General features: G+C 38.5%; 1 protein-coding gene across 1 annotated transcript in view; it reads right to left on the reverse strand.

Moving 5' to 3' along the window:
• Positions 1-14,219, reverse strand: part of SLC15A5 (solute carrier family 15 member 5) — an 85,550-nt gene extending 71,331 nt beyond the window's left edge. The window contains exons 1-2 of the mRNA XM_047866893.1: positions 13,859-14,219; positions 9,250-9,472 (exon numbers count right to left, since the gene is read on the reverse strand). Of these exons, the coding sequence (XP_047722849.1) occupies positions 9,250-9,472; positions 13,859-14,219 (584 nt within the window). The remainder of the gene's footprint in view (positions 1-9,249; positions 9,473-13,858) is intronic.
• Positions 14,220-19,303: the final 5,084 nt, after the last annotated feature.

The following is a 19,303-nucleotide window of genomic DNA, read 5'->3' on the forward strand; positions in this document are numbered from 1 at the left end:
CAGTTGGGCAGGGCTCAGTGTAACGGCTCTGCTTTCCACTAGATGGCGCTGCTAGCCTACTGAGGTGGATTATTGAAGTGCCTGTAGGTGCGTATGCATATGTGCCAGAGGGGTGAAAATGGTGCCACCCAGCACTCAGTCTGTTCTCCCAGATCAGCAATCACGCACCTGTTGTCTGTCTTCAGCTTTCGTCCACTCCCTGCTTTTTCACTCTCTGTGACCAGGCCCCTGGCAGTACCTCTCTCCTGAGTTTTGTCTCATATGTGGCTGCTTTCCCAAGCCCCTTACTTTTGAAGGACTGCAGCTTTGACCCATTCTGCCCCTCTGTGGAGGGTCTTACCGAGCAATGGCCGAATGAGCAATGGCTGAGTGTCGGCTGCACCCTGGAATGCTTGCTGGACCCTGCTGCTGCCAGTGCCCCGAGACTGCAGCCAGGTGCCAGCCTGCCCCCCAAAATGTTCATGAGATGGTGTAGCAGCAGTTTTTCAGGGATTATGGAAGATCACAACACACATCTGGCACCAGGCTTCACCCTTAATGACATTGTTCCAGCACCAGAGAATGTGGCCACCCTCTGGGGTCTGCTGGGACCAGGTGGCTTCAACTGTCTCTACCAAATGTCCTTCTAGCAGTGAACCGTTTTTCCCCATGTGGCCCGAGATCCTCCCGGGTCCCACTCTGTTCCAGGTGATTCTCCCTTCCCACCAGAGCACCGCCACATATGGAGCTGTGGAGTTGCAGACTCTGCACTCCCCTTGTTTACAGTCTTAATGGAATTTAAACCTTCTCCTTTCTCCTTTTTTTAGTTTAGTCCCTGCAGCTGTTTCCAATTTTCTACTTTCTCTCCAGCTGCTTTGGGGAGGGGTGCTTTTCCCATATTCTCGACCCCCCCCAGTCTCCATCCTCTCTCCACTGGCAAAACCACCTCCCTTCCTGCGCCTCTCGCTCCCCATGTTCACTTCTCCATGCCATGTACCTACTGAATTCTGTGGTTCAGTTTGTGCAGATCGTTGTGTTAATCCTCCAGTCAGTTTTCTAGGTGTGTAGGATGGTTTAGTGTTAGTCTGGCTGTATTTCATGGATGCGAAACACACAAAAAACTTCCATGCTGTTCTGCCATCTTCGCTCCTCCCGCTTGTATATACATTTAAGCTATAAAATTGTGGCATGTTGGCTAAACTAGAATTTTCTTTTTTTTTTTTTTTGAATTTTTTTTAACGTTTATTTACTTTTGAGACAGAGAGAGACAGAGGATGAATGGGGGAGGGTCAGAGAGAGAGAGGGAGACACAGAATCTGAAACAGGCTCCAGGCTCTGAGCTGTCAGCACAGAGCCCGACGTGGGGCTCGAACTCACGAGCCGTGAGATCATGACCTGAGCTGAAGTCGGACGCTTAACCGACTGAGCCACCCAGGCGCCCCTGAACTAGAATTTTCAAATATTGTTTATTAGATTTCTTAGTAAGTGTATACATATCAGCTATGGAGTCTTAACCAATTTTGTCATCTGTGTTTCATTCCTTTTGAGATTACACGTGGAAAGAATGTGTTCTCTTATCTAAAGTAGAAGTTGACAAACTTTTTCTGCAAAGGCCTCATAGTAAATATTTTAGGCTTTGCAGGCCATATAGTCTCTACAGCAACCGCTCATCTATGTGTTGTGGTGTTAGAGAAGCCATACACAATACTTCACTGAATATGCCTAATGAATCCGAAAAAGGCTGCATGGTTAAAGAGTTGAATCTTCCTATTTATTCCACTTTTCAAAGTATGGGCAAACTCAGGTTTATTTGGACAATGCATTAAACCAAAGACACAACTGTCATTTGAATAAAACTTTTGGTATTTCTTCCCAATGAATAGTATTACAAATAAGTACCTAAACTAGCAGTCTGGTTTGCTAGTTAATCTCTGCCTGTCAACCTTCCATTGGGTCTAATGAATTATTAGAATACATTGTTAGAATCACATTGCAGAGCGGGGGTCTTAACATTAAATTAAAACATTTACTGAGGTAGAATTAAATACAGTAAAATACCTGTTTAAATATATAGTTTTATGAGTTTGGGTAAATGTTTCAATTGGGCAAACACTAATAGATCTAAGTTTTAGAACACTTAACATTATCATTAAGATTTAAAGGGCCTCCCTGATTAGATCAGGCCTATGCAGTATTCCGGGATAATCTCTTCTTTGATTAATTTAAAATCAAATGATTAGAAACTTTAATTACACCACACAATCCCTTCACTTTTGCCATATAGCGACATAATCAAGGATTTATACCCTGTCATCTCTGCCATATTCTGTTGGGTGGAGTCAGGTCACAGGTTGTGCCCAAACTCTGGGGGATGGGTCTGTCAAGAGTATGACCACTATGGGTCATCCTTTGGCATTTCCTCTACTTGTTCTAATTGATCCACTCTTCCTTCCTTTTCCCTCCCTCCCTGTCTCCCTCCTGTTTTCCTCCCCTTCCCCCGCTCTTCCCTCGCCTCTCCTCTATTTCCTTTTTATCCCCTCTAAGTGAAAAGAGAGTCACCAGGCAGGACTGGCTACGGGAAAGGGATATTAAAGGTCTGAGGAGAAAGGAAAATGTTAGAACTAATCTAAAGGAGGAGGAGAGAGAGAAGACTGGATACTGGATACTTGCTATAGGTAATGCCAAGGGGGCCACACAGCTCTAGGCCCACAATAAAAGACTAGTAAATAAGTATTTGATGAATAACACAGCATGTCATAAAAAAATCAACTGATCAAACAACAACATAGAACAATAAACTGAATAATTGACCTGGGAAAGTAATCGAACATGAAACATGGCCATGCTGAGGAAACTGGTTCACTATCGTCCACTAATGGAAACTTGTCACGATGCAGGTGAGACACACAGAGTTTTGTAGGACAACTGGGGAGAGTCCCTAGGCTCAGCCTCCGGTCATCCTTTCATGCTGCACACTTGAGCTGTGGCTGTCAGCAACCGAGAGAAGCTGGAGCCGCAAGCATTGTTATATTTCTTTCAATCTTTAGGAAACCCCCCCTTTTTTTAAATGTTAAATGTTGCTGAGAAAATCCAAGAAGACATCGTGTGGCCCTTCTAAACACCACATGGTGATGTAAACGAAATTACTCTAAAGAAGGTCAAAGAAAATTACAATTATTCCAAGACTTAAATCTTGTGAAAGGTAGTTAGAAACAAAAGAATTATAGTGCTGAATATCTAGGCATAGGAAGAGATTTCACATAAAGTACTCCATGTATTTTAACAGATGCCATCCGACCTATTTGATTGTGTAATTTTCTGAAAGAATTACCTAGTACAGGCATATTTTATATATGTCTTTATTGATCCATGGACAGGATAAGCCATAGATAATTAAGGGGGAAATTGTATATGTATCAACTGTAAAAAAAATAAGAGAAATAAAAATCTACCATCTTCAAACTCACCATTAAGACTCCTTTCATCTCATAGCTCACTAGCAAATTGAGTATATAAAGCACCTCTCACACAGAAAGTCAGAGAGCAAAGCACTAAAGCAAAATAAATACCAGTGATTAAGGAAAATTGAAAGCAGCAGTAAAAATATGTTTCTTTAGTCTACTTTTAAATACAGACTGGGAACTGCAAATAATGGGGAGTACATAGAAATCTGATTTTTTTTTGTCTTCACGATCCTATGGTATTGAATACAAATAAGGGGGGAAAACTTGTTGCTAAAACCTCAGCAATCCTTTTGAGATTATTTCTTTTAAATATTTGCCTTCCCTTATTTAGTAATCATTATTAGAGTCGCTTGAATATTTTGTCATGTCTTAGACGGACCAAGTTTCACCTACTTCAGAGTTATTGTAAGTGATTTTAGGGGAAATGGTTTGAAATGGTTTTTCTTAACCTGAGAATATACCAAGAGGGGAGGAAAGCTTTCAGGTGTTCATGGTGGTAGTGGACAATTTACGGAGTTCAGGGAGAACATTTTATTCTGTACTGAACAATATTGAGATAATTCGCCGGGGGGTTGGTGGCTCTTCAATGGGATAGAATTGAACTGTTCGGAAGTGTCAAGGAAACACTTGGGCACTGAAACCCTGGTGGATGGCTGTTGTCAAAGTTTGCTTCTTTTAGTAGAAACATTGGCCCATTGAAGTACTTCAGAGAACACTCTGGTAGCCATGAATTTGGGGAAAGAAAGATCAAATGGAATTTTTACAGGTCTTATTGTTTATCCATACTTTTTTTTCAACGCTGCAGTTAAAGAAGAGGAAATTTAATAAAGGAAGATATTGATTTTGGTGAAGAGATAGTATGATTAAAGTAAAAGGTATATTTTTAAATAAGAAATTTAGGAGAATATTTCACTCTTTCTCTCCCTGCCTCTCCTTCTTTTAACTTACTCTCATCCACAGTTGCTCCTGTGTATCATTTTCTTATTTCCTTAAAAACTTTAGACTATCGCATATTTACTGATGGAAATAAGTCCCTAGTCATGTACCTACTAATTTTAAATGCGACCACTCAGGCTTTAAGAAAAAGCAGGAGCAGTAAGTCATGTCAGAAATTTGTCTTTCTTTTCCTCAATATTCTTTGGTTTCCACAATTGTATGTTGGAGAGGAATTCTGAGTGTATTTCCTGAAAGCTTACAACTTTGGCAAAGTTAAAGGCGGTGCCTATTGTTATAAGAGTAGGTGGGTAGCATTTGTTAAACTTGAGTAGGACCCGTGCAAATAGAAGTTTGGAAGATTTCTTTTGTATATTTTTTAAAAACTTTATTTATTTATTTTGAGAGAGAGAGCATGCAAGTGTGCAGGGAAGGGTCAGAGAGAGAATCCCAAGCAGGCTCCACTCTGTCAGCGTGAAGCCTGATGCAGGGCTCAAACACAGGAGAACTGTGAGATCATGACTTGATCCAAAGCTGGATGCCTAACCAACTGAGCCATCCAGGCACCCAGTGATTCTCTTAAAGCTATTTACAGGCTATTTCTCAGTATGTAATTCACATGATATTTTGAATATTAATACAGTTATTCCACAAACTGCTTTGATTTTGATGGCTGAAATGTACTTCATAAATTATGATTTTACTACTGCAGAATAAAGTAGATTCATATTTTGTTTCTCTTCTCAAGGATCATGTAGATTTTCTCACTCAGATAGATTTTTAGGTGTGGTGAAAAATTGCTATGAATCATCAAAACTTTCCAAAGCCGCGTGGCATCCAGTGTGTGTGCTCAATGTTTAGTTTCATATCTTTGCAAGGTATCCCTAGACCACATTGGAATTCCTTTCCCTCAAACTTCTGGAATTGTTTTCACAATTCCGAAGCACTTGATAAATGTGTACATTCCCTAGCGATGCTTTCAGGAAATTCTGATCTAAGTGGTTGTGGGTGGGGTCTGGAAAACATTTTTAAATAAAGCCCTTAAGTGATTCTTAAAAGTAGGCAATTGCTTGAGAGCAGTTGTTCTTAAACCTGACTACTTAGGCAGCTTAAAAAAAAAAAAAATTCTGGTCTCTCAGTCTCACCTCAAACCAATATATTTGGAACCTTTGATGTCAAGGCCCAGGAATCAGTATGTCTTTTTTTTCAAGTTTATTTTTGAGAGAGAGAGAGAGAGAGAGAGTATGAGTGGGAGAGGGGCAGAGAGAGAGGGAGACACAGACTCCAGGCTCTGAGCTGATAGCACAGAACCCAATGTGGGGCTCAAACTGGTAACGGTGAGATCATGACCTAGGCTAACGTCAGAGACTTAACCAATTGAGCCACCCAGGCACCCCAGGAATCAGTATTTTTAAGATTCCTCAGGTGACTTTTATGTACATCTAGGATTGAGAATCGCTGCTTTCAAACAACACTCAAGTAAATATTAAACAGCTTCCGAAAAAACATTCCGTGGGATAACAAATTTTTATCTCTGGTGTTTCCCTAAGATAAAAGTTATTAAATTCAAGTAAGTATTAACATCAGAATATTTTAGTGGGAAACAAATATTATATAGAATAAATTTGAGTACTAGATATTCAAAATTTCTGGGATGGAATAAGTCAGTCTCTAGACTTTTTGAAGAACTCCACCAATATTCTATTTGGACTTTCAAATCATGTATAATTCACTCTGGTAACTGGTTAGCAACAGACTATGATATGCAGATAGGATGCAAATTATCAGGTGAAGTAACTAGAGAAATGTGGAAGCAAGATTTGAAGTTAATTGCAGTAGAATTTAAAATTATGGTTATAGACAGACTTAATTATCCACCTTTCTTTTTGCTTCCAGAAAAGATTCTGCACAGGTGTATTTACCTAGATGATCTCCAGTGTGGTAACTCTTAATTGCACACCTCAGATTTTGGAAAATGCTGGAAGAGCCAGGTTCTAATCTAGATAACAGCACAAGAATGTTGGCAGATTAGTATGCCTCTTGATTTCAGGGAGTTTAGCTATATTCTTTCAATAAGGTACATAGTTGAGGAAGATCCAGTACCAGATGGTGATGTTGGCTGGGAGTGGTTTTCTCACCTACACTTGGCAGCTCCACTCGGAAGTGGGGCTTTCAGTGCTCGAGACTTCCAGTCTATACTATTTAACATGATCATTGGGAAGCTTTAGGTGGTATAGATGCAATGACACGTCTCATTAAAGGTCCTGTAACTAGGAACATCTGACATCTGTGCTGAAAATAGAACTGGATGCAGCCTTCAAGTGGTTACAGATTCAAGTGGTATGCTGGTTTTTAAAGATACTACTGAAATTCATTATATTAACCAAGCTTGTAATTTCTCGACACACTTTTGACTTGGAGAAATAGATTTTAAATTAATGTGCTGCCCATTTAAAGATGGCCTCCTCCTAAACAGGTTCCCTCTTACCCAGAATTTAGACAACGATTTTAGCTGAGGACTTACTCGTCATTTAATTATAGTAACAGCTACCCTAATTTGAATACCTGTGATGTGCTAGGATACTTTATATCAAATAAGCTATAAAACAGCCCTCCAAGGTAACTCCATTTTGTGGATGAGGGACTGGTGCTCTGAGAGGTTAAGGGACCTGCTGAAAAGCATAAAACTCCTCTGACAGAGCCAGGATCCCATCAGTTTGCCGGCTGCCCAGTTGGATCCCTGTCCATCTTGCCACAAGCCCCCGCAGTATATACAGCAATAGAGTTAACATTCTTTTCTATAAATTACAAAAAGCAGTTGCTCATAGTTTTCCTGTAGCTTGGTTTTAGGAACTTAAAACCAAAAAAACAAAAATCAAAAAACTGAAATAACCAGATTCAGCCTTCAAGAAGCTTACCTTCCAGGGGGGTCCTTTATAACATGAAAGAGTAACACCTTGATTCCTCATGCACATTTCTAGGTGCTTTAACTTTAGGTTTTAAAGATTCTGCATGATTCTTTCTATTAGAGATTTTAGTGAAATTAGGAAATAATAAGAAGCCAAATTGAAATGTGTTCATCCTAAATTTGGCCTTGCTCCTCCCGGCTGCAGAAATTCATTTTCACCCTGCTCCCCATCCCCCTTTTAAAGGCCTAAAGTACAAACCCATTGGGAGTCCCCCCCTTTCCCAAAGGAAATATTTCATTCATATAATGTCTCCTTTGTAATCAACACTGAGAAATGTCACTTTGATTAAACACAACTCTGAATGACTAAGACCACAGTACAATAAATTCTCCAGAGCTATCTTTCAGAACAACTGATTGCTCTCCAGTCTTAATCCTCCAGAGTCTTATTTAATCAAAATGATGTTGCTAATTAAGGATTAAAACCTCCGAATAGAATAAAAAAGAAGGATTTTTCTTTCTCCTTTGGGCAGGTCAAGGAGGCAGAATTTGCTATAAGGAAGTAAAGAGTTCCTTCCACCCTTGGTAAAACTGCATTTTTTTCTGACGTTTGGACTGAATCCAAAACAGGCCTGAGTGCTTTGTAATATTAATATAACTGGGAAGAAAGAAAGAAAGAAAGAAAAAAAGAAAGAAAGAAAGGAAGGAAGAAAGAGGGAGGGAAGGAGGAAAGGAGGGAGGAGAAAGAGAGAAAGAAAAAGAGAGGGAGGAAGGAAGGAAGAAACTGCCTTGGATAGTTACATGGTTATATATACCTAGATTATTGATTCTAAATTTTTTAATTTAATGATTTTAATATGAATTTTCTTTAAATGTTTTGTCTGATTCTGTCTGTACATTGCTTTTTCCCCTTGCTAACATTGATGGAAAGACAGAATATTTAGAAAAAATGTTGGCAAATCATTTCACAGAAACAGGGGAACAAAAGAATGTATCTCAGATCTACTTGATATTCCACTGATGAGTAATAATAACAACAAAATTTGCTAGTAAATGCTGAAATGCTCTACTTTAAGATCCAAATTTTATTTTTTTGAATCTGTATTCGATAACAAAAATTGATTCTAAAACCACATAAAGCTGTGTAAGAACTCACTGAAAGAGAAAAAGATTTACAGAAAGTAGTTAGATTTTCATGGAATTCAAACTCTTTTAGGTGTTAGAGGTGAAGTGGATGCAAGACAGAGGTACTGGTTGATGTTTCAACAAGTTGTAAAATATAATTCAACAAATTGTATTCAAATTGTGTTCAACACGTTTAAAAAATTTACAATTTGTAAAATATAAAAATTGTAAACTGCAATTCAACAAATTGTAAAATACTTTTTATCTTCTCTGCACTAACCTGTGCATTTATAACCTCTGCCACATTAGTCTGCTACAGTGTAGACATAACTAACAACAGCTACCATTTATTGACCACCTATGATGTGCCAGGTTCTCTGCCCACAATGCACACATTATTACCTCTAATAAAACCCAAGAAGAGGTATCATTATAACCCTCCATAAATGATTAAACTGAAACTTATAAAGAACAAATGACTTGACCAAGGTCAGATAGCTTGTGTTAAGTAGAGTTGAGACTTCTACCCAGGCCTGTTTGGCTCCAAAGCCACCTTGTATTTAATATGATAAGCCACTTGTTTATTTGGAAGATTAATTTATCATTGCATTTCAGGAAGGTGCTGGTAAGCTGTGGTGGTCTGTACCTGACTCATAGGCTCCCACAGTTCCTGGCTGAATCATTGTCACAGGCATTGTCACGTCCTCACTTACCCAACCCAGTCAATGACAAAAACTGAATTACTACCATCAACAGGGTACCAGAGAGCAAACAATGAGAAATCCCAGGAGGGAGAGGAACATCATAAACCTTGTTTCTCTTCTAGCCAGTGCTACTTACCAGTTAAAAAAAGACATTTGTTTCTGGGATCCATACTCCTGAAGGCTATAAGCATCCAGTGGACAAATGATGGCTCGCATTCCTCCTGTGCCAAGGCAGATGAACAATAGTGCCATGTAAAACAGCCTGTTCTGCTCCTTTGTTGGTATATTGTTAATCATATGGTGTGTGCCTATATAGAAATCTTCCAAGGGAAAAGCAACCACAGATAATAAAACAGTGCCTGTAGAGAGAGAAAAAAGGAGAATAAATATGGCACAGACCAACTGAATCACCAGACCATGTTATAAATAAGGTTTTAACTCTGAAAGTAGCATCATTGTGTGATTGTCTTATCAAAATATTTGTTAGTCACTGCGATTCTGGAGATAGCATGATTTTTCTAAATGTGAAAACTCCCTTCAATATGTCTTTTAATGAATCCAGAGGCCTAGTTCTTTCCCCTCTCAAATTTGACGTATCTTTTCTCTCAGATGTATAAGCAAATCATGTCCATTTTAACAGAATTTGGAAATATGTCATATGAGAAGCTAGAGATGCCTGTAATCTCACGCCCCAGAGCCAACCACTGTTAGTAAGGGTTATTTGTTCTCGGTCACTAGAGTGATAGAAAACCCGAAGATCTCAGACATGTCAAAAGCCTGCTAAAGAAAATGTTTTAAGGAGAACATTATCAGATTGTAAGAAGAACAGAGTCTCTTTTCCTTTCCTACTCTCTTTCTCCTTTTAATGCCCTTTGATTTCTCTCACTTAGGCAGCTGGGCAGAGCCATCTCGGCACACACAGAGGTAAGAAGGTGAGGTGGGTGAAGCAGTGCAAGCCTAGAGGAGGGAAAGACAGGAAGTGACAGGGCTGGGGGCCAGTCAAGCCTTCTCACTTCCATCTCGCAGGGACCACACTTGAGCACTTTCCTTGTTTGATAGAAATTTCATACTTTTGCTAAGCTCTTTAAATTCTGCAAAGCAATTATATGTATTATATTGTTTCATCCTGGAAAAGCTTTGTGATGTCAGAGGTAGATTTTCTCTTATTCCAATTTTTCAAAAAAAATAGATCAGATTTAGTGAGGTTAAGTGACTTGCCCAATGTTACAGAGTAACCGTGATGTTATCTGCCTCTTTTTGGAATTCCCATCAAGTGGTCAAATCATCTTATTTATTTATCTATTTACTTATCAATTTGATTAGTGAAAAATGCTTCTCCCTGTTACTTTCGTCTTCCATTTTTTAGATTAATTTGGCTTTCATATTTTTGGTATAAATTTTTACATGGTGGTTTTGTGTGGTTAATTTTCTCAATTAGACTATAAGCTCCTAAAGGCAAAACTTAGGTCTAATATTTTATCTCCCTCTTACAATGGCTTTTATAATGTGAAGAATATATGCACTCAATAGCTGCTTGGTAACAAATTGATTTATCATGAGAGTGGGCCCTTTAGATTACTGAGGTTGAGATGTTTCCTGTCAAGTTTGGCCAGATGTGATACCAACTGCTTTTTCTCTGCCATCAGTCCACTTGTCTCTGGAAGGGTGATGTGAGGCCTGGCTAGGCTAAGGGCACCCAAAGGGGATGGGCAGAGAAGTTACTTCTTGCAGCAACCATATATTTAAAGACAAACACTTTTAAAAATATACATTTGTTTACTTATTTTGAGAGAGAGAGAGAGAGAGAGAGCACTCACAAGCAGGGGAGGGGCAGAGAGAAAGGAGAGAGAGAATCCTATGCTGTCAGTGCAGAGCCTGACCCGGGGCTCAAGCTCACAAAGCATGAAATCATCGCCTGAACTGAAATCAAGAGTTGGATGCTTAGCCAACTGAGCCACCCAGGCATCCCTAAAGACAAAACACTTTTACCTTTGTGTACATTAGAAAGATGCTTTGCTTCCATCTTTTGAGAAAATATGTTGATTTCATTGGATCAAAACTTTATTTTTATCTGTGGTAAAATTGATGTAATAAAGATACAAGTCTATTACACGTATGATAGAAAGTCTCCTCTTTGATGTGTGCTATTGTGCACTACATAATCAGCACACATACTTCACAGGTCTTTGTAAAACACCAAGATGTGCTATCTCCTCTGCTAGGTCGTGCGGCTGGATTTCCTCTCCAGAAGCTAATGAGTCCATCAGAGAAGACAGACATAGAGGTGGAAATTATAATGTGCTAAATGAAATTATAGAGGTTTGATTAGAGTATGGGTGAGCACAGAGAAGTGAACAACATGGGTCTTGAAGGAAGGACAGGATTTTTCAAGTCTTGGATATGGGGCAGAAACATAAAGGAAGGTTGAAAATTTCAGACATACAAAAAAGCATATGTAAAATTTTTAAAGAAGGGTAGTAGACAAGAAGTTCAGCATGGTTGAGGTCACATATTGACACAAAAGTCTGGAGAGGTAAATTTGGGACAGATTGTAAAGGTTCTTTTGTACTAAGTTGGATTTTGTTTTTTTAGATAATACAGCCAATATATAGATTTATTGGCTGAGGAAGTCAATGTTGTTAGTAGAAAGGTATATGGATTGGAGTCATACTGATAGACCAGTAAGTAGGCCATTGTAATGATCAAGAAAAAGCAATCTGCAGTTTTGAGCTAAGGTTTAACATTGGAAATAAAAGACACATTTTTGATAGAACCTCTGATACTCAGTGGCTGGTTGGAATTTGATGGCAGCTATGAGTGGGGGCCAAGGAAATAGCTTTTAGTAAGAAAATGAATGGTTATGGAGTTGACGTAGGTCTTTTGTTGGTCAAATTCTAAAATTGGGACTTCAGTCCTAGTCTGATGGCTTACACAAGAATTTAGACTGATAGGAATTACCATGTTAAATAAGAAGTTACCAAAATCTATGGGTGTGGTCTCTTAGCAAATTCAGAAGAGAAACCATTCAGATGCTTGCCTAAATGTCTCCTTATCAGAAAACATTCCCTGGGGCGCCTGGGTGGCGCAGTCGGTTAAGCGTCCGACTTCAGCCAGGTCACGATCTCGCGGTCCGTGAGTTCGAGCCCCGCGTCGGGCTCTGGGCTGATGGCTGTTTCCGATTCTGGAGCCTGTTTCCGATTCTGTGTCTCCCTCTCTCTCTGCCCCTCCCCCGTTCATGCTCTGTCTCTCTCTGTCCCAAAAATAAATAAACGTTGAAAAAAAACATTTAAAAAAAAAAAAAAAAAAAAAAAGAAAACATTCCCAGATACAGAATAGTAACCATGTCACTGTTTAGTCTCCCCTGTCCCCTTACTGAGCCATATTTTTCATCATAACAGTACTGAGCACCTGGCATAATGTCATTAGCTTGTTTACGTTTCTCTTTCTTCGGAAAGTCAACTCCAACAGAGAAGAGACTGCATTCCTCCTCTGTTGCATTCCCAGATCCTGGGACAATGCCTGGCACAAAGTGGTCACTGAGGAATGTTTGTTGAATGTTGACTGAATATTTGCCATGCAGTGGCTTTGTTTTTATTTAACAAAACTGGAGCAGTGAAGAAGTTATGTTTAAATCACACTCTATTGGATGAATGGTGAAGGTAATTGATCACCTGCTGGAAATCGGGTGATATGTTGGATACCTGATATCCACCCCTTCCTCATTTATCTCTTCCCCTGTTCCCCCAAAACTACATTTCTGCTACACTTCTCACTAATGGTGAATTGCATACTACCTTCCTAAGTTCCTCAGCTCAGAAACTTGGAGTTAATGTTTGTTTTTCCATCATATTCTCTTATTTAGTAGCCAAGTTTTAATGGTTTTTTTTTTTCCATGTTCTCTCCTGGATTGACACCTCTCCTAGACTATCCTCTGAGGTGTTCTGGTCTCCCTGTACAAAACCTGTCACTGTGGTTGTCTATCCTTTTTATTGAAGAAAAACATTTCCCAAATGTTTTAATTATATCTTCAGTGACTCTGTTGTCCAGAAGAACAACATAACTTTTCAGCCCCAAGTTCCAGACTGTTCATCAACTTATTCTCTATACCGTATCAAACAATCTTGATATCTCCCCAACATTTCTCACAATCCCTTGACTCCCAAACTTGTGTAGATTATTTATTTTTCTCTATATAAAGAAGCACAGTGTAGTGCTTGAATTCATTCATTTGTTTAGCATATAGCCATAGTTCATAATATAGAAATCATGCCTGCATATGCAATCTTAATTACTATATGGCTAATTAAAAGCCACCTTTTGATGAAAACATCCTCAATTATTCTACGTGAACTTCAAAACCCTTCTTAGCACATTTCATTGTAGTTGTGAAGCAAGTGAACTTCAGGTTTCACATAGAATTTGTCACGAATTTGGGCTTGGGGCAGGAAGGGGGAAAGGAGCACATTTGAAGCACAGAAGACAGACACATAAAGAGGTAATTATTATAAAAGATAATCAGTGCAACGATATAGGTATCAAAGCATCCACACATCCACACTCACACATATGCACAGATGTTTACTAGCATCCCTCAAATAATACAAAGAATAGTATAAATTGAAACAATACTCTTCATTTATCACATTTTAGGCTAACAGCAAGATAAGGATAATAGAAAGTGAAAACTCTACCAAAAAGCTATTCAATTAAGTTGCAAAACAGTCCAGTCAGAAGAGGACACTCACCTAGAAAATGTAGACATAAGCAAACATATACCAGTTTGTTTCTTCTTAGACGGACATCAGCAAGCCATCCCACAAACACAGGGGTAAGTATTGAAGTTCCAATAAAACACAAGTTCAAAATGGCTGCCTGGTAATTGAGGTAGCCAAGCTTGACAGTGCAAAAGGGGATCATATTGCAGACGACTTCAAAGAAAATGAACCTCTCACACAGCTCCACCAGAAACAAACAGATTCTAACCCGAATTTTTTTCACAGAGTATGATGAAGAGAAATAGCCAATATGTCTTATAGTTTTCTCCTTCTCAGTGCGGTGATTTAAGGATATTTCTTCATCCGTTATTTCAAAGTCTGTAACAGACATGACTACCCTCCTTGAATACAACTTTTGTTAGTGTTTTGAACTTGGTGATTTTTTTTTACTCCCAACCCTCTAATGAAAAAATAAATAAGATCTTTGCTTTGAATTTCACAACTCCACGCTGAAGTTTCATACTCTTTTTGCACATTAATGTTGTTCATTTTGATGATCGGGGAGCATGGGAGAGGAGACACAAGTATTTAAATGTTCATGGTAGACCAGCATAGCCAAATCTGATTTGTTTGTCTAATTATTTAGAGGCTAATTAGGCTTTTCCTCCAAACTTCTATTGTATGACATGAATCCTGTTGCATACATGTAGAAACTCATCTGCCTCACACTGATAAAGGTTTAAATACTGAGGCAAAAGAAGCAGTTTTTCAGGAGAATTTGAGTACTAGATCAAGAAATAATTTGAGTCTAATAATTTCTGATACTTTAATTAAACAAGCCAGAACAGCACCAAGAGATAAAGCGCGAAAGGAAATCTATTTTTGAGGGGGCAGAATACCTTATCATTATTACATTTCTTGTTATTTTTGGTTGAAATTCTGATAAGAAAGCTAATTAGGTAACAAAAGTGCTGGTACATTTAGGTAACAAGCAGAGTTTGCAAGAAAGTAATTTAAGTGCTCTAATGAAAGGAGAAAATATTAAACAAAAACCCTTTTCCTTTAAGTTGACCCCATACTTGTAGAACAGCCTCTCGGAGGAAATCAGAATCAAAAGGTGCTTTTTGACTCCTTATTATTAGTCAGCAGCAGGGATACAGCAACCATCCTACACATGCTTTGGGGAATATTGGATCTGGTATCACCCTGACCCTCCTCCAGCTGGGTGAATGGATGTTAGCATTCTATGTTGGAAAGCAGGAGGGCACCAATTAAGCGAAAAAAGCAGCAGTAAAATAGAACACTTGAACATGTAGGGATTTAGCTGCAAGGACATAGGAAGACAAGGAGATGGAACTATTGGGTTAAAGTCATAATAATTCAACACATAGGCAATGAGTATAAGAATGTTAATTTTATGGTGGAGTCAGAAGCAAAAGACTGATAAGGGCTTTTGACTCTGATTCTTATCTTCCGACCTGAGAGATTGGGAGCAAACACTTTGCTTCAGCTCTTTCTAATAGTTTCATTCTAATGGTAACTATTTTCATCTGTTCAGCATCGCTTCGTCTTCTTTGGTAACAATGCCCTACTTTCCCTTTGTGTAGGGTGATCATGCAATTTATTATCCAAACTTGGCCTCTTCGGTGAGTGAAAATGAAGCTATTTATAGTTATTCCCCAAAACAGATATAAACTAGACCATCTAGGGCAAGGCCCAACATACATCTTGCCTTTGGGAAATAGCTCCCATCTATTATGTGAGATCCTGGTGGAGTTTTCTTCTGGCTAAAGGAATCAGCACATGGTCTCAGGCAGCCCTTTCATATTTTCCCCCCAAGAATTTTAATCACGAGTGAAATGACTGAAATTTGGACATGGAAGCTGAGTCATTCAGATGGCAGTTCTCAAAAAAAGGGATTGTTCAAGAGGTTCTGATGGAAAATTCAGGGCCATCCTGGTTGTTATCCTTCAGGAGGCATGATTAGCTTTTCTTCTGTAAAGGACTCACTTTTCAACCAATTTTGGTTGTTTGGTTCCTGTGGTTTACAAAGAACCCTGAGTGATCTTTATCTTTTTGTTTACCCCAGATGCAAGGGAAGAGTCTTTCCCCAGCCACTGGGTGTATATTTAACCAGCACCTGACAAAGGACTCCTGCAGGATTATATCATAAGAAGTGCATAAGCACTAATGATAATCATGTTTGAATTCTTTGGCTAAAATGTGTATCCTTGCCCCAAAACAGGCTACAGGTATTAGAAACCTGTGTTGGAGAGGGTTGACTCAGGGAGAGCAACAGCATTTGCTGACGAGAGTTAGAGCAATAGGAAAACACCTCTTTTTCGTTATTATTTCTCGATACCAAGCTCAGAGGGAGCTTAAAGGACAAGTACAAATTCCACTTGAGAATAACACTTGGCAGGGAATATTGAATGCCATCCTCTCTGTCAACAGACTTGAGCCCTTGAGTGGGGGCCGATGCATACTTGAGCTTCATTCAAATTTCCCCCCACCCAAACCTTGGGCTTGTTCTCTTTCTTCCCCCACCTCCCTTAATAAAATGATATTTTCCCTCCATTTTAAGAGCAATGTGTGTACAGTGGATGCAATGTGGAAAATATCTAGAAATAGAAAAAAGTGAAAATTGATGCAGAATTTATTTTGCTGTTTTCCCTCATGACTATTTTTTATTAATAGGCTTTAAATATTTAAATTACATAATTATATACAACTGCTGTATAATGCATTTTCCATTCCTTTTTTAGGTAATTTAACATTCCATTATGAAGTCTTTGTGAACATAAATTTTTATGGTTGTATTCATAGATACATCATTCCTTTAACTATTCCTCCATTTTTGGTTAGTTACTTTTGTCTCAGATCATTTATAAGCCAAATTTTCTTTAACTTTTGATTACAAATCCACATCTAAAAGAAAAAAACACCTTTATAAATAATGCTGGAATGATTATATATAAAAATTCCCTCAGTCCCACATTATATTATTTTTTAAGTTTTTATTTAAGGGACAACTGGGTGGCTCAGTTGGTCAAGCGTCCAACTCTTGATTTCAGCTCAGGTCATGATCTCGTGGTCATGACATGGAGCCCTCGGTTGGGCTCAGCACTGACAAGGTGGAGACTGCTTGCGATTTTCTCTCCTCTCTCTTTGCCCCTCTCCTGCTTGTGCACGCATGCACACACTCTCTTTCTCAAAATAAATAAGTAAACTTAAAAAGAAAGTTTTTATTTAAATTGCAGTTAGCATACAGTTAATATTCATTTCAGGTGTACAATTTAGTGTTTCAACACTTACATACAACACCCGGTGCTCATCACAAGTGCCCTCCTTTATCCCCATCCCCTATATAACCCCTACCCATGCCCACCTCCCCTCTGGTAACCCTTAGTTTGTTCTCTATAGTTAAGAGCCTTTTCTTGGTTTTCATTTCCCGCCCCCCCCCCATGACTGTTTTGTGAACAAAAGCCAAGTTATAGAAAGAGCCCAAATGTCCATCGACAGATGAATGTATAAAGAAGATATGCTGTATATATTACACACACACACACACACACACACACACACACACACAATGGAATATTAGTCATAAAAAAGAATGAAATCTTGCCATTTGCAACTATGTGGATGGAGCTAGAGAGTATTATGCTAAATGAAATAAGCCCATCAAAGAAAGACAAATACCATATGATTTCACTCATATGTGCAATTTAAGAAATCCATGATATATTCTTAGACCAGTATTTAACATTATTACTGAGTTAAAATGTGGGAAAATTTTCGGACATGTTGACGTATGTCAAATTGCAGTACAAACTTCAGGCATTTTTTTTTTTTTAATTGAAAAGCCATGTTGTTTTTGGAATGCAAAGACTATACTTAACACTAGAATTCTTCACTGGAAAAACAGAAGTCATAAGTCATTGTGTGGGGTAACAGTGTTGACCATACTTACAGGTATTGGAAAATGTATCTTACGTAAGATGGAATTAGTCAGAAGCTCATTTGAGGAACCAATGATCCTTCATGGGTTTTTTTTTCTTTTTTTATTTATTTTCCCTTCATGGTTTTTACTAAGCATCCAGAGCCTTAATGCATCAGATCTCATGAGGACTGCATTGGGAATGTACCAGAAACAGAAGCCCTGCTTTAGGGAGACTATTTTTAGCAATGCAAGATTATAAAGTATTTTTATAATCTCCAAGTTGATTATAAATTTTGAGAAAACTGTAGTATTTTCTAAAGTGGTTTTACAATGTGTTACTGTAACACTTTCAAATTTTATGTGCATTTGCAGAATGAGTTTTCATAGGTCTTCTACACTCTTAATAAGCATTTTTTAATGGAAGAGCTTTTCTAGCTCAATAATTGTCTGTATGTGGTAAGGACAAAGGCCATTTGAAGATATTTATTCTTTTAGGTCTATCAATTCTGCTTTATTTCATTGACTATGAAGTTTGGTATAAAACCTGGTTTGACCGTTATCAAGAACATAGAAGATTGGTCTTAACTATAATTTAATTACTAAAAATTGTGCACCAAAGACTTGTTGGAGTGAAATTTCTGCTCCATTGTTCAAGCTGTAAAGTGGAAATGGAAAGGGACGTATTGGGCTGTAGTTTTGTTTTGGGCAAGACATTCTCTGTATTAATCCTTACTACTCCATTATACAGAGGCTTTGGCAATTGTATGTATACCTATCCTGATCCTTCTGTCTAGTGTGAAGGAGAATTACTTCCAACTCCAGCAGGTAATAGCTCAAGTAGTCCCAAGAACACAGAAAATGTTCCATTCTTCTTTTTCTGAGGACACCTAAGAATGAAGGCCATTGCACTCCTAAGGGGATTTTCTTCCATACCACTAGTGACTATTATGAATTTTGCTACTACATTGAGCTCTACATGCAAGATATATTTGTATAAAGTAAGACAAGAGTATGCACACACACACTGTAATAATTTTGTGTGTCAACTTGGCTGGGCCACAGTGCCCAGATATTTGGCAAAACAATATTCTGGAATGTTTCTGTGAAGGCATTTTTGGATGAGATTTACATTTCAATCACTGACTTTGAGCAAAGCAGATTGCTTCATCCAATCAATTGAAAGCTAGAATAGAACAAAAAGCTCACTCCCCTGAGCAAAGGGGATCCTCTAACAGATTGCCTTTGGACCTACATCATCAGCTCTTCCTGGTTTTCCAGCAGACTGCTTTTGATCCAGAACTGTAACTCTTTCCTGAATCTTGAGCCTCCCAGCCTCCTTGATGAGATTTTGGACTCACAAAGCCTCCACAGTCAGGTGAGCCAATTCCTTAAAATAAATCTCTTACTGTATAAATCCATACCTTGTTGATTCTGTTTCTTTGCAGAATTCTGACTGATAGAGACACTATCTAAACCATCCCTATTTTTCTTTCTTTTCTTCCTGTTTCATTCATGAAGGAAAAACAGACATG

The sequence above is a fragment of the Prionailurus viverrinus genome, chromosome B4, assembly GCF_022837055.1.
Source record: "Prionailurus viverrinus isolate Anna chromosome B4, UM_Priviv_1.0, whole genome shotgun sequence".
Lineage (NCBI taxonomy): Eukaryota > Metazoa > Chordata > Mammalia > Carnivora > Felidae > Prionailurus > Prionailurus viverrinus.